General features: G+C 35.8%; 1 protein-coding gene across 6 annotated transcripts in view; it reads right to left on the reverse strand.

Annotated features, from left to right (window-relative positions):
* Positions 1 to 15835, reverse strand: part of SUPT3H (SPT3 homolog, SAGA and STAGA complex component) — a 560284-nt gene that overhangs the window by 169036 nt on the left and 375413 nt on the right. For all 6 annotated transcript variants that reach the window (XM_045071047.1, XM_004739777.3, XM_045071049.1 and 3 more), the window contains one exon: positions 8736 to 8875. In XM_045071047.1, coding sequence (XP_044926982.1) covers positions 8736 to 8875 — 140 coding nt within the window. The remainder of the gene's footprint in view (positions 1 to 8735; positions 8876 to 15835) is intronic.

The following is a 15835-nucleotide window of genomic DNA, read 5'->3' on the forward strand; positions in this document are numbered from 1 at the left end:
CACAAAAAACCACAGGGAGAAAGCCATGAGTTCCTTGCTTTGCTTTCTCCTCCTCTGGAATTCTGCTGCTCTCCTTGGTATTGAAACTGCACTCCTTGGTAGGTGAACTTGGTCTTGGCTGGATTTCTTGTTGATCTTCTGGGGGAAGGGCCTGGTGTAGTGATTCTCAAGTGTCTTTGCCCCAGGTGGAATTGCACCCACCTTACCAGGGGCCGGGCTGAGTAATCCAATCAGGTTTGCTTTCAGGAGCTTTTGTTCCCTGAGCGCTTTCCGTAGAGTTCCGGAGGAAGGGAATACAAATGGCGGCCTCCTGGTCTCCAGCCCGGAGGAGCCAGAGCCTGGGACCCGACTCCTCAGTGCACCCTCAGAGAACAGCGCCCAGTTACTCCCGTCTGCCTGACCTCCGGCCATGCTCCGAGCTCACCGAGCCTGTGACCGGTTCAAGGTAACCCCGAGCTGCGAACTTACTGTCGGCTCTGTCTCTGTAGCCGGCTTTCCTGTTCCAATACCCACAAGCCCTGCGACACTCAGACACCCCCGATCCTTCTGTGACCCTGTGGGACCTGCGGCCACGCAGACCCCGCGTGGGCTTCGCCCCGGTTTAGCCTCTGGAGCAATGTCCCTCAGCGGAACAGACTTTTAAAAGTCCTGATTTTGTGCACCGTTACTCCGCCGCTTGCCGGGAGCCATCCCCTCCCCCCGGGGTCTATCTTCCCGTCGCTTTTGATTCACTTCTCCGCCGGTCCTATGTTTCAGAAAGTGGTTGTTTTTCTGTTTCCAGAATTGCTGTTCTTCTTCTCTTTGATCTGCCGATGGATTTGCAGGTGTTTGCAATCTTTAGATAAGCTATCTAGCTGATCTCCTGCTAGCTGATGTAGTCTCAGCCTGCTACTTCTCTGCCATCTTGACTCCTCCCCCCTTCTTTCCAGAAAAGTTTAATAGATTCTATTTCCATTGCTGAAAAATTCACAATATATATTTGCATACAGAAACCTCTGGAAGGTCTTAAAAGGAATCTCTTCAATTTCTTAGTTTAGGATTTCACAAACTAGTTTGAAAATAGACCACTTCCCCATCCCCATTCCCAACAGTGCACCTGTTAACATCTTGAGGAGCAGGTCTTTAAAAGCTTGTTTAGAAAACAAAAGGCTGGAAAATCCTTCCACATCCCCAAATGGATATTTACCAGTGTTTGTTTCTATTTTTACTTTTCATACCTATTGTTTCAACCCACCTGAGTTTATTCTCATGTAAGTATAAGGTTAGGAATTAACTATTTTTTTTCCCCAAATGTTATCCAACTGTTTGGCGTCTTTCTCCCATTAATTTCTAAAGTTACCTTTATCATCACTAAATTATGCTCTCTATATTTACGTCATATATTCTATTTGTTGGTATGCTTATTGGGTTTTACACCAGGACCACACTATTTTGATGACAGTAGTTTTATGAAATGTTATATCTGGTAGGATAAACTGAACCCTGCCCTCTACTCTTTTTTCTTTTTTCTTTTACATTTTATTTATTTGAGAGAGAGAGAGAGAAAGGGAAAAGCAGACTTCCCACTGAGCAGGGAGCCTGTGTGGGACTTGATCCCAGGACCCTGAGATCTTGACCTGAGCCAAAGGCAGATGCTTAACTGACTGAGCTACCCAGGTGCCCCAGCCCCTACACTTCTTTAATGAAAATTTCTTTGCTTCTCTTTTTTTTATCACTTAAAATAACCCTTAATATCATTTGAGAGTTTTTAAAAAAATTCTGCTCAGATTTTTGTTGAGGTTACATTAAGCTAATAAACTAATTTGGGTACAATGTATATATTTATAATATTCCATGCTTGTATCTAGGAACACAGTATTTCTTCACTTATGCACTCCTCATATTTCAATATTTTATTAAATATTACTTTCATATTCTCTTAAATTTCTTGTTAATATAAAGTTCCACTCCAAATAAACTTCATCCTTGTGTTATTTTGATTGAGATTGTCTTTCTCATTTTTATCAACTCTTATTGAAGTATGGGGGAAACTATTGATTTTTAAAGTATCTATATGATTTAATGAAGGCAGTAACTGGTTCTAATAGCTTTTGTATTGATTCTCAAGGATGAATAATAAAAATTATATTATCTATACATAATGATAAATTTTGTCTCTTACCAATAGCTATGCCTTTTATTGCACTGGCTAATGTTTTCTGAACTCTGGCAAGTAAAAATGATAGTATGGGCATTTTAGAATTTAATGGAACTCTGTTTATATTTTTCAAACTATAATGATGTCTATTCAGTGGAGTGAGGTAGTCTTTATATTGATATGGAGGTACTTTTTTATTTCTAGTTCATTGAGAATTTCTAAAAAGAATAGGAAGTTAATTTTGTCCAATGTCTTTTTAAAACTTAATTTTAAGATTTTATTTATTTATTTGATAGAGACAGAAAAATAGTGCACAAGTAGGTGGAGGGGCAGAGGGAGAGGGAGAAGCAGAGGAAGGCTCCCCACTGAGCAGGGAGCCTCCTGATGTGTGGCTTGATCCCAGGACTCTGAGATCATGATTTGAGCCAAAGGCAAACACTTAACTGACTGAGCCACCCACGCGCTCCTGTCTAATACCTCCTAAACTATATGGTTGCTTTCCTCTGACTTAGTTATTGGGTATATAACATTAATGTATTTTCCAATATTAAGCATGCTTAAATTCACGAAAAAAATCTTATTCAGTCATGGCACATTTCTTATTACAGATACTGCTAATCAAAATTGCTAATATTATATAAGATTCCTGCATCCATTTCCTTCATTCCTTTCTTCCTTTCTTTGAAGATTTTATTTATTTATTTGACAGAGAAAGAGAGACAGTGAGAAAGGGAACACAAGCAGGGAGAGTGGTAGAGGGAGAAATAGGCTTCCTGCTGAGCAAGGAGCCCAACATGGGCCTCGATCCCAGGACCCTGGGACTTAATGACTGGACTTAACGACTGGACTTAACATCTGAGTCACTAAGGCACCCCTGCATCCATTTTCATAAATAAGATTATATTATGATACTTTGTAAAACTTAATGAGTTTTCCTTACTTTCTTTACTCTGACAGAGCTTATAAAGCAATGGTAATAAACTGTTTTATGAATGTTTGAAAGAGCTTTTCCATAAGCCATTTTGGATTCATAGACTTTTTAGGACATAATTCTTTAAAAACATTTAGCATGTTTTCCAAGTTTACTGATCTATCCAAGTTTTCTACGATCTGTTGAGTAAAACTAATCATTTATGTTTTCTTAGGAAGATACTCATTCCATCAGGCTTTTCAAATATGTTAGTAACATAATTATATATGAATTGATTTCTCCAGTCTATGGCTAGATCCCCATGCCTTGCTAATTTTAGAAGCTATCTTTTCATTTTACTTATTGAGACTTAGATTCATTCCACCATTTTGTTCTTATTTTTGCAAAGGGTTCTTAGATTGTAATTATTTGTTTTCTAAGTTTATATGTTTATTTTTGTATTTTCATTTTTCCTGTTTTCTCTTTGATGTAAAATTTTTTTCTTTTTATTATATGTACTCCTGAAGTGAAATTTTTTTTTTTTTTTTTTTTTAAGAAAGAGAGAGAGAATGCATTCAGGAGTGGTGGGGTAAGGGCCAAGGGAGAGGGAGAGAGAAAATTTTAAGCAGACTCTACAGTCAGCATGGAGCCCCACGCGGGGCTCTATCTCATGACCCTGAGATCATGATCTGAGCTGAAATCAAGAGTTGGACCTGTAACTGACTGAGCCACCCACAAGCCCCTTAATGTAAAATTTCTAATTTTAGTTGAATCATTTATTTTCATTTTTCCTAATTTAACAAAGGCTTAAAAGCTAAAAAGTTGCCTATGTTTTAAGTAAAGTTTTGTCCGAATTTTTTAATTTTTACATGGACTATTCTTAGTGTTCTTATTACCCAAAGAGTCAATGGTAGTAATTTTTAATCTGTTGTGGGTCCATTAGCTGCTCCTATTAGTTGTTGGTTTCTTCTTTTTAAATTTTCAGTCAATTAGGGTTTTTTATATTTAACTTTTCTTACTACTTGTAGGTTTTCTTTTTTTGCTCTGGTAAGGTAATGGGCTCTATCGATTTGTACGTTTTTGAAATCTGTTGACCCTGAGAGACAGAAAAACTCCAGTGATGTTTTATAATGATTTTTGATGGAAAAAAAATAATGAAACCCCTTCTTTACCAATGATATGCAGATTCAATAAGTCAGAGAAGTTCTTCTGACTGAGGGAAGTGTGGGCAGAGAAGGGAGGCTAGAGACTCAACAAACTTCTCCTCACTTTCCCTAAAGAGCACTGTGGAATCCTTAGAGTTAGCTGAATAAGATTTTAAAACCGCTGCTTGTTTAAAAATGTTTATATACATCTATAGATAAACTTAAATTTTTATTATTAAAATTTTTTCCCCAAGTCAATCTGCTAAGGACTGAGAATAGTGTGTCTCAGGCTCAACAAATGCATTTCTCTGACATCTCCCCCATTACTGGAAGCTTTTAGTTTGTGTATTTCACCTCTCTGGAATTTGATGATTAACATTTTGTACTTACTCTCTTCACCACAGGCAGCATCACTTAGTAACACAAAATTACTGACATTGTTGTCTTTTAAAGCCTTTTCTCTCTAATATTCTTTTTTCTGAAGTAGTAATTGCTATTATTAGCATCTGAGTTTGTTGGATATACCTCTGATTGTTCTTTTACTTTTATATGAAAAAAATTGACTATCACTATATTTCTATTCTTACAGAATATACATAATAGTATGCATGTAAAGATATATGCATTTCTATATATACCATCTGTATGTACATACATAAACTATATCTTTCCAGTACATAAACTCTGCATCTTAATCTCATGTACACTTAAATTTTAAAATTTTCTCTGGGCCTCATTTTTAAACTCAATGTTTGTATTTTTTTTTCATATTTGTAAACATTTATCTTACTAGGGTTAGCCTTTTTTATCTTTTTTTTTTTTTAAAGATTTTATTTATTTATTTGACAGACAGAGATCACAAATAGGCAGAGAGGCAGGCAGAGAGAGAGGGAAGCAGGCTCACTGCTGAGCAGAGAGCCTGATGAGGGACTCAATCCCAGGACCCTGGGACCATGACCTGAGCCGAAGGCAGAGGCTTTAACCCACTGAGTCACCCAGGCGCCCCCTTTTATGATGAATCTTATCTAAGATATTTTTGAAAACTTAGTCTTAGAGGCATTTTATTTTACTATTATAATTAAAAAATAATAATAATAGAGAAGGGGAATGGTAGAAAGAACAGACTTCAAAATGAGAAGATGAAGAACGTCTATAGCAATCCACGTCTCTGGCTTCTTCAGTGAGTTTTCCAGTATACTTAGCTCCACAAACAATAACACTGAGTTTCAACTTCCCTAGGGATCATAACCTCATTATGCTCGGCGCACAACTGAATGTGAACCTGATTTCTCCAATCATTCAGCTTTTATGAGAAACTTTGTGTTTTAAATCTATGGCCAATCACTTTAAGTTAAATTCAGATGGCCACCTGGAATGTTATTCAATTGTAAGCCAATTACAAACATTTTTAAGAGATCTTAAACTTTATGTATTCTACTCTGCTTTATTTCTAGATTACAGTAACAGGCCTTTGAGGTTTTAGTACCCTATTTTATTTAAAGGCTTGTCTCTCTGGTAGGCTCTAATTTTGCTTTCTTGTTTACTTTTAAACAAGAAAGTTTAATCCTCAGGTTGAGGATTAGTCAGAAGGTAGAGTTCACCCAACTTTTTATACATTTATTCTTTACATCCCCCTCACCTAGTAGTTTATTAGACTAGGTATTTTACTTGATTGATGATAAACTTGAGCTTCTCAGGTTCCTTCACAGTAGAGCTCTGAGTTACCATAGTCACTCTGTTAAGAAAACCCAAAGATGGGGCAACTGGGTGGCTCAGTAGGGTAAGTGTCTGACTTTGGCTCAGGTCATAACCTCAGGGTCCTGGGATCAAGCCCCACTTTGAGCTCTGTGCTCAGTGATGAGTCTGCTTCTCCCTCTCCCTCTGCTTCTGCCCCTGCTCATGCTCTCTCTTAAGTAAACAAATAAAATCTTTAAAAAAACAGAAAAACCAAAGCTATTTGCAGTTTTTGTGCCACCCTCTTGGCCTTTGGTTGACACAGTCACATTTAATTGTTTGATGCTCAAAAAATTAGAATGTAAGAAACAGGATTAACAGTAAAACACACCTGTGTCATTCTGGCATGGGGGTTAAGTGGAGGAACACAAGAGAAGTTGTGAGCATTCAAATGCTTTTTATTATGTTTACCAAATCTGCTCTTTCCTAACCCTCAAAGGTAATTTTGAACATTATTCTAATCTTTATTTGATAATTTGTAAGTATCTTCAGAGGCAATGGATCATAGATCTCTACAATACATATATACCCAAGTGTTAAAAATTTGGTGCTGGAGGAAAACTAAAATAGGGTAAGAGTTAGCTAACTGTCATGATGAAGGATAGGCAAGTAGAAATGGAAGTAAAAATCTAGACTTTTTATATCTCAAGTCATATAATCTTTAATAATGATGAAGCAAATTATGAGCTCAAAAAAAAAAAAAAAAAAAAGCCAGGAACACACAGAAATCACCTAAAAACAACAGGAAAGAACTCATTTTTTCTTGTATGCTTGCTCAACGTTTTGAGAAAAAGCTAGGATCCCAAGTGGGTTTTTATGTCTATGAAACTTTTTTCTCTTCTAAATCACATTTAAGAAAAAAAGGAAGAAAGCAAAACAATAATAAGCTTTGTTGGTAGGCCTATACCATTTTCATACATTCTTGGGAAGGAGGTAGCAAACAAAATTTCTGCAACAGTAAGTGATGCTTAGAGAAAAATGAAATCACGGAGTGATGCCAGGACTGATTACCCCCCTGCACTTGAAAAGCAGAGATTGCAGTCTGCAAGTCCAAAGTGGTTTCATATGGACTGCTGCCGTTGTGGTTTACGCTTGAAACTATAACCTGTCAAATTAGAAGCAGGCAAGGCCGATGCTCTTAACAGTCCCACTTTCTACTGTCTACAGTTACGTCTAAGTTCAGCACTTTTTATTCAGTTAAACTCTGTTATTTGGATGAGTAGAATCTCAAAACTGTTCTCTGTTCTCTTGCTTGGAGAAGATTTTAGTTATGATATAAAGCTTAAAGACCTGCCAATCTGATTTTTATTACATAGATGAAGCTTACTGCGTTGTAACCATTTTCACCAACTATTGCTATTTTATTATCCTGGTGACCACTGTGTAATATATAACTGCAGGGAGGAGGTATATAAACTGCATCAGTTCCCATGCTTTTCCTCTCCTGCCTTTCCGGATACTTTATTGACTTTAACTTGTACCTTCCTGACTCATCATTTTTCCAAGCCTATGGTAGCCTGTTATTATTAGCTTAGTGCTACAGCATGCTCCATTTCTTCTCTTCTTCCTGATTGTGGAATGCCCTTCTAGGCAGCGGGCTTGGTTGACAGAGATTTTACCATTAACATTGAAAAGCTACTTGTTCTATTTCATTAATGATTCACATATAGTCCTTCCTTCATGAATCTTTCTTAATGCCCATTAGTTTAATATAAAAATGTTTTTTTAAAAAAGCATAAATAATATTTGCTCTCTGTATAAACCATGCCACTAAACGATCATATCCTGTTTAGGCCATAATGACATCAGAAATATATGTTTATCATCTGCTTTGGACAACTTAGCATGATTTTGGCCCACGGCGAAGTTCAACTAAAACCATTTGCAGTTGCCCCAAACCAAGATAACCACACATTTTTAAGGTAATTGATACCTAAAGAGACCATTGCCTTTAGATCACAGTTCATGATCTAACCATACTAATTCTTTAAAGAAGGTTGTTAAAGTTTACAAAGCATGCATGTCTATTGGACTTCCTCCAGAATTTAACATGAAATAATTATATTTTTAGCATGCATAGAGATTATTAGCATGGTCTTTTTGGAGTTCTGGAATTACCTCTCTTGCCCCATTTAAAGAGAAGGGGATAATGGAGATTTTTTTTTTTAACTGTAAAAGTATTATAATAAGGACAATAAGAATAATGCTTTTTATTTTGGAAGGCACTCAAATAAAATCAGTCATTTTTATTTCTGAATAAGTATTTAAGGAATCAGTAATTTTATGAATAGATAGCTTAGGCAAACAGAAAGCACACAATTTTCACATGTATTGTGAAAACATGTCCAGGGAACCCAAACCCATGGCACTAACTTTGTGTTACGGGGCTGGAAAGCACGTACTTGCCCTGGATACTACCTCAGCTAGTTAGTCCATTCAGAGCCTGAAAGATAGCTCTTCATGCCACGTGCCAACACGAAAGTGGGGAAATTACCTTTGCCCACAAAGATAAATGGATGATTTGGAACAAAAAATAAGTTTGGAATAAAACAGTATCAGTAAAAGTTAGGCCTAGCAGGAAGCTTAGGGAAATCTACTTGTATTTAGAGGAGGAAAGAGAGAAACAGACTCCCAAAGTCTTGGCTGAAGGCAGAAATGGACACCTGTACAGGGTGAATCTGGGCGCCTTCAGACATGCAAACCCTGTTCTGGGCAATTCAGGTAACAATTAAAGAACATAATAGAACCACATAGCATAAGCACTGCAGTAGGTTTTCTATTACATAAGAAGGAGAAGAGTGTACCATACCTCCATTCTTTCTTGCTTAACTTCATCGATCTCATCATCTTCAAACATTGCCAGGAGTTCTCCTGTTTGGTCAATAGAGTTGAGAAAGTCTTGGGCGATCTTCTGTCTTTTGTTCGCATTATTGCTACCACTCAGTTTGTCTTCATAAACATAAGGGAAGGAACAAAATGTGCTTAACAGGTTTATATCAACACTAATCACTACATGTATCGAATACTACATGTGAAATTCAGAATTGGGAGTTCTCTCAAAATAGTCTTTAAAGGGAGAATCTTTGCATCTGAAACAAAAGCATAAGCAGAATTAAATCATTTACTCATGTCATGAGTAAAGTTGAGACAATAAAACACCAAATTGTCAATCAACATAGTAACTGCAAAGGGACTGTTAAAATTCCTTAAAAAAAAAAAAAGAGTCCTCGCATATTTAGAAAAAGCATGCTTATATATGGAGCACATCTTCTTTACCCATTCTTCTGTTGAAGGGCATCTCTGCTCTTAAGGAGGGCATGAATTGCATGGAGCACTGGGTGTTATACGCAAACAATGACCCTTGGAACACGACATCAAAAACTAATGACGTACTGTATGGTGACTAACTTAACATAATAAAAAACAAGAAAAAAGAAAAGAAAAAGAATCCTGCTATAGCAAGCCTAATTCAGAAAATAAATAAAAACACTTAGATAAAAAACATCAAGACTGAGATCTGAAATTAAAAGGAGAGAATATTATGTATTTTATTGTGGCAATGTATTTGAAGCATAAAAGGACAAGATCTTACACCTTTTCTCTTAAGGGGTAAAACTACCATACTTATCTAGAAGCAAAACATAACTTTAAAAAATTATTGCAAAAGATCAAGAAGGAGTATAATATTATAAAAGGCAATTAATAGTTTAATGCATTAATATCAGTGTGGGTTAGGGAGAAAGAAATAAATTATTTTTTTTAAGTGATAAAATACATGTGCAGATACCAGGTAAAGAAAATCCAAATATCTTAGGGTGAAAGCATCCAATTTTTCACAATTAAGTATGATATGAACTATGGGTTTTCCATAAATGGCTGTCCTGGTCTATTTACAGCACAGACAATAATAAATATTTAAATATATCACAGATGGGATGGCTTAAAACAAATACTTATTTCTCACAATTCTAGAGGCTGGAAAATTCAAGATTAGGTGCTGGCACACTTGGTATCTGATGAGAGCCTGCTTCCTGATTTGCAGATGGACTGTCTTCTCCTATCCTCATATGGCAGAAAGCAAAAGCAAACTCTCCTGTGTCTCTTCTTAGAAGGGCACAAATCCCATTCATGAAGGCCCCTCCCTCATGACTTAATTGCTTTCCAAAGGCTCTACCTCAAAATACCATCATGTTGGTGACTGGGCTGCAAAATACCAATTCTGGGAAGATACAAACATTCCATTCATAGCAATGACCTTTACCAAGTTGAGAAAGTTCCCATCTCGGTTTTTTTAGCATTTTTCTCATTAAAGACTTTTGAATTTTTTTCAAATAATTTTTCTACATTTACTGAGATGATCATGTGATTTATGACCTTTATGATGTATTATACAAAGTATTTTCTAAATTTAAACCAATCTTCCATTCGTGGGATAAACCCCATTTGGTCATGGGGTTTACCCTAACCCTAACCCTAACACTTTTTAGATGTTGCTGGATTTGGTTTACTGAATATTCTGTTAGGGATTTTCACATCTATATTAAAGAAGATGTTATAGCATCCTCCTGAATGGCAAAAGATATTTGTAAATGATATATCTGCTAAGAGCTTAATATCTAAAATATATGAAGAACTTACATAATTCAATAACAAAACCCCCCAAATAATCTGATCAAAAATAGCCAGAGGACTCGAATAGATATTTTTTAAAGAAGATATACAGATGGCCAATAGACATGTGAAATGATGCTCAACATCACAAATCAGGAAAATGCAAAGCAAAACCACATTGAGATATCACCTTACTCCTGTGAGAATGGCCAGATTAAAAAAAAGGCGAGAAGTAACAAGTGTTGGTGAGATCTGTGAGATGTGGAGAAAAAAAGAAACAAAAACAAAAATCCCTTGTGCATTGTTGGTAGGAATGGAAACTGGTGCAGCCAGTATGGAAGAAGGTATGGAGGTTTCTCAAAAAATTGAAAGTAGAATTATCATATGATCCAGTAATTCCACTACTGGGTATTTACCCAAAGAAAATAAAAACACTAATTCAAAATGATAAATGCATCTAGATGTTTTTTTACAGTATTATTTATAATAACCAAATTATGGAAACAACCAAAGTGTCCGTCAATAGATGAATGGATAAAGAAGATGGACACACACACACACATACACAAACACAATGGAATATTACTTAGCCACACACACAGACACAAAACAAGATCTTGCCATTTGCAACAAAATGTATGGACCCAGAGTATATAATGCTAACTGAAGTACTTCAGAAAGAGAAAGGCATGTATCTCATGATTTCACTCATATGTAGAATTTAAGAAACAACCAAAGAAAAAAAAGGACAAATGAAAAAACAGACTCTTAAATTCAGAGAACGAACAGATGGTTGCCAAAGCGGAGGTGGGGTGAGGAAACTGGTGAAATACATAAAGGAGCATAAGAGAAACTTCCAGTTACAAAACAAGTAAGTCACAGAGATGGAAAGTACAGCATCAGGAATACAGAGAAGCAATGTATTAGTCTTTAGTTTTCTTTTTGTCTTTGTCTGGTTTTCATATTAGCATAATACTGGCCTTGTAAAATGAGCTGGAAAAGATTGGTGTTAATTGTGCTTTAAACATGTAGTAGAATCCATCATGAGGTCATTTAGCCCTGGGTTTTTCTTTGGGGAAGTCTTAATATTATTAATTCAAAGAATTTACTTGCCATAGGTGTACACACATTTTCTATTTCTTCTTGATTCAGTTTCAGTAGTTTGTGTTTTCAAAGGATAAAAATCAGGTATTTATAGAATTGGTTATATTAACTATTGTATTTACCATTTGTTTCTTTTCATTTCTTTCTGTAATTGGAGAAGCCATCTTGTGCCACTTCTTCCTCCAACACACCTTGTTTCCACCCACCTAACTTATGTTGTTACTGTCAAATATACTGTAATATATAACTACATGTATCTACATGTGTATATCTACCTGTTATAGACTTAACATTACAATTATTATATTGTTTCATACATGGTTTTTTAAATCAGTTAAGAGAAGAAAGGGAAAAAGATGCAATTATATTGTCTATTTTACTTACATGATTACCTTTACAGGTACTTTTGTGTGTGTGTCTGTATGTATGTGTGGGTATGTGTATGTGTATGGAATGAAATTATTGTTTGGTGCCAGTTACTTGAGCCATAAGAACTAACTTTCCTATTTGTGTGTGTGTGTGTGTGTGTGTGTGTGTAAGATTTCATTTTATTTATTGACAGAGAGAGGCACAGCAAGAGAGGGAACACAAATTGGGGGAGTGGGAGAAGGAGAAGCAGGCTTCCTGCTGAGCTAGGAGCCCAGTGTGGGGCTTGGTCCCAGGACTCTGGGACCATGACCTGAGATGAAAGCAGATGCTTAACAACTGAGCCATTCAGGTGCCCCACTTTCATATTTCTTAATATGGATTTGCTACCAAGAAATTCACCCAGTTCTTATTTATGTGGGAATATATTTCATTTTGTCTTCACTTTTAAAAGATAGTTTTGCTGGATATGTTTCTTGGTTAACAGTTTTTTTTTGTTTGTTTGTTTTTGTTTTTAAGCAATTTGAATATGTCATTCTATGGCTATTCTGACATATATATATATATATATATATATATATACACACATAAATATACATTGTTTTTTAAATCTATATTGTTAATGAGAAATCAGCTGTTAATATTGCTGGAGCTTGACTGGATGTGAAGAGGTGCATTTCTCTTGTGGCTTTTGTGATTTTCTCTTTGTCTTAGTCTTCTTACATTTTTAGAAGAATATGTGTGAATGTGGATCTCTATGTGATTATCCTAATTGGAGCTGGCTGACCTGCTTGGATATAATGATTTTGATCAAAGTAGAGAAGTTTCAATCATTATCTCTTTGAAGATTTTTTTCTGCTCCTTTGTATCATTTTCTTTCCTTCTGGTAGTCCCATTATGTATATGTTGGCTTATATAATGATGCCTCAGATTTCTCTGTTAATTTATCTTCATTCTGTTTTTTTGTTTTTCAGATGGCATAATCTTTAACAATCTGTCTTCAAGATCAGATTCTTTCTTCTCACTTCAAAGGTACTACTGAGACTCTTTACTGAATTTTTCATTTTAGTCATTGTGCATTCCAACCCCAGAATTCTCAATTGTTTCTTTTTTATGATTGGTCTCTATATTTTATTCTTTAAGTTTGTAAAAGTTATTAAACTTTTTTAAAGTTTTATTTTATTATTTATTAAAACTTAGTTAACATTCAGTATAATATTAGTGTCAGGTATACAATATAGTGATTCAACACTTCCACACAATACACAGTGTTCATCAGAACAATTTCTTAATTTCTCTTAATCCTTAATATCTCTTAATTGATATTTTCTATTTTGTGAGACATTATAATCATACCTTCCTTTTGTTCCTTAAAAATGGTTTCCTTTAAAAAAAAAAAAAAAAATGGTTTCCTTTATTCTGACTGCTACTGTGAAGTTTTTGTGTTGTAAGTCCAACATCTTGGCCCCCTCAAAGGCAGTTTGTGTTGTCTGCTTTTTGTTCATTTTTAATGGCTCACACATTTTTTTTTTTTTTTTTTTTTTGCCTGTCTAGTATTTGGTGGTTATCGTTGGTGAAAATGGGTATTTTATTTTGTAGTAACTCTGAATAGTAATTCCCTTTTCTTCCTGGGGCCTGTTGTCATTATTTGCTTGTTTGGTTGTTTATTTGATTAGTGATTTGGATAGACTGGTTCAATAAAATCTTTTTACCTCATAGCACATGGCCTCTGAAGTTGTTTCCCAGAGAGCACAAATGTGAGCATGCAATTGGTCTCCTCAGTCACCAGGGATACCGTAGTGTTAGTCAGTTTCTCTTTGACTGTCATTTTTCCTGATCTCTCCATTAAGTTTCTGGTTGGTTTGATTCCACATGGGGTATCACACACAGCTGTTAGCTTCCACTGACTTCTGGCTGATTGCTCTATTGTTTTTGATAATACTCTTGGGCATGTTCCACAGATTGGTCTGAATGACGTCAGGCCCCTTTGCAGAGTCCAGATATTACCAGCCTTTACATTTTGCTCTGACCCCAGAAAGATTCTTCTTAGCTGTCTCTTCCATTTGTTTCCTCTGTCAAACCTTTAGCTGACATCCTGTTTTATTTGTTGTCCTAGTATAACGTAGCTTCCAGCTTCCCCTTAATTACTCACAATCAGGATTTCCATAGTATTTTTATAGCACCCTTAGGTATGAAATTCCACATGCTCTGTTCTAAAATGTCAGTCCTCATAGAGAAAGCTGCCAAGCTCTCTCTTATCAAAGCCTATCTCTCCCTTGGGGCTGAACCTCTGTATCACTGTACTGGCTTTTACTAAAAAGATTCCTAGATCTATATGTGGAAAGCTAGGCAGGGATGGCAGTCCACTGTCTTCTGGGCTTCTCCCTTCTGGTGTGGAGCTTTACTTCAAGCTAGGTTGGGGCAATCAGGACCCAGTATTCTTAGCCTTTCATGTCTGGGTTAGAGCTTTCCTATGAAGAGAGAATGGGTGGAAACTCTGGTCCTTTTAACTGTGCCTGCATGGAATAAAGCTTCTGCAACATGGAGCCAGAGGAGATGAGAGATGCCAACCTCCTGGGGGGAAACTCTTGTCCTAGACTGGTAGCTGAAAGAATCATGTGTCCAGTGTTCTTGGAAACACTTGCTCAGAGTAATGCTTCCACCATTCTGAGCTGAGGTTCCAGGAGGAAAGAGGAGGGGTAATGGGAGCAGGTCATGGCTCAAATAAAACAGACTCTCACTGTTCTTAATGAGATTTGGATTTCCTTAAATATGTACTTCTTCATTTGCTGTATTCCCTTAACGACAACTTATAGAGACTTCATGCCATTACTTTTTAAAGCTTTCACCAGTAAAATGTGTTTTACTGGGAAAAAAAATCTATCCTCATATGGCCATTCTCAAAGTCCTACCTCAGTATTAGATACATTTTACTGGAGTAGTTTATCTTATTAAGTTATATCAACTATTTTAAAACTTTATGTGATACAAAAAACTAGAAAATTTAAATGAAATTAAAGAGATGAGATCTGAAATAAATAAGGAGGAGAGGGCATCAGACACATATGATATTGCTAGTACAACTGAATACTAGAGTCTCACCACTCTGAGCTTCTTATGTTCTGAGTTTGGTATTAAAAGCTATCATTTATTCAATCTCAGGGATGTATCAGGTGATTTTCATACATTATGTTAAACTCTCATAAGAACTCCACTATGGTGAGTGGTATAATTTTTGACTTATGAGAAAAATGATACTCAAGTTCACATAGAGAGAAAGCAGAGAACTAGGAAAGACAGGAATTCAAGTCTGTATTCTTTATGCTCTTCAAAAAAGGAAGCATGTAAATTCAACTGGAGAACTACTTATCAGAAATTAAATTCTCTGAGAATTGCAGGAATATTAAATAGGCAACACTGATGAAACATTTGATATGAATTTGTTTGTTCTTTGCATGGTAATTACACTTACTTATTTATTGAAGTTATGTAAATCTAAATTTACTTCCAAGATTTATTAACTCTTCAGTGGGTTTTGAGCAGTTTTCTGAAGTTCTCAATCTAAAAGAGTTTGTTTATTTATCAATGTATTTATTAGCAATGGGATAACCACTATGTAGTGACTACATTCAACACAAATATATGAGTTATTTTATAGCGTGTATTTATTTTGACTCAGTAAGTATCGTTTAGTACATTTCTGTTTTCAGCTTAGCACTGCTTGATTCTACAACATTAATATCTTTTTCTAAATATTCTGAAATGGAATTGAGTTGGAAAATCAGATAAGGAAAATTTTTTACCCCGTGTTGGGCTGTTGGTAAGATT

This window comes from Mustela putorius, unplaced genomic scaffold (genome assembly GCF_011764305.1).
Source record: "Mustela putorius furo isolate JIRA1106 unplaced genomic scaffold, ASM1176430v1.1 tig00003983_pilon_pilon_pilon, whole genome shotgun sequence".
In the NCBI taxonomy this organism is placed as follows: Eukaryota; Metazoa; Chordata; class Mammalia; order Carnivora; family Mustelidae; genus Mustela; species Mustela putorius.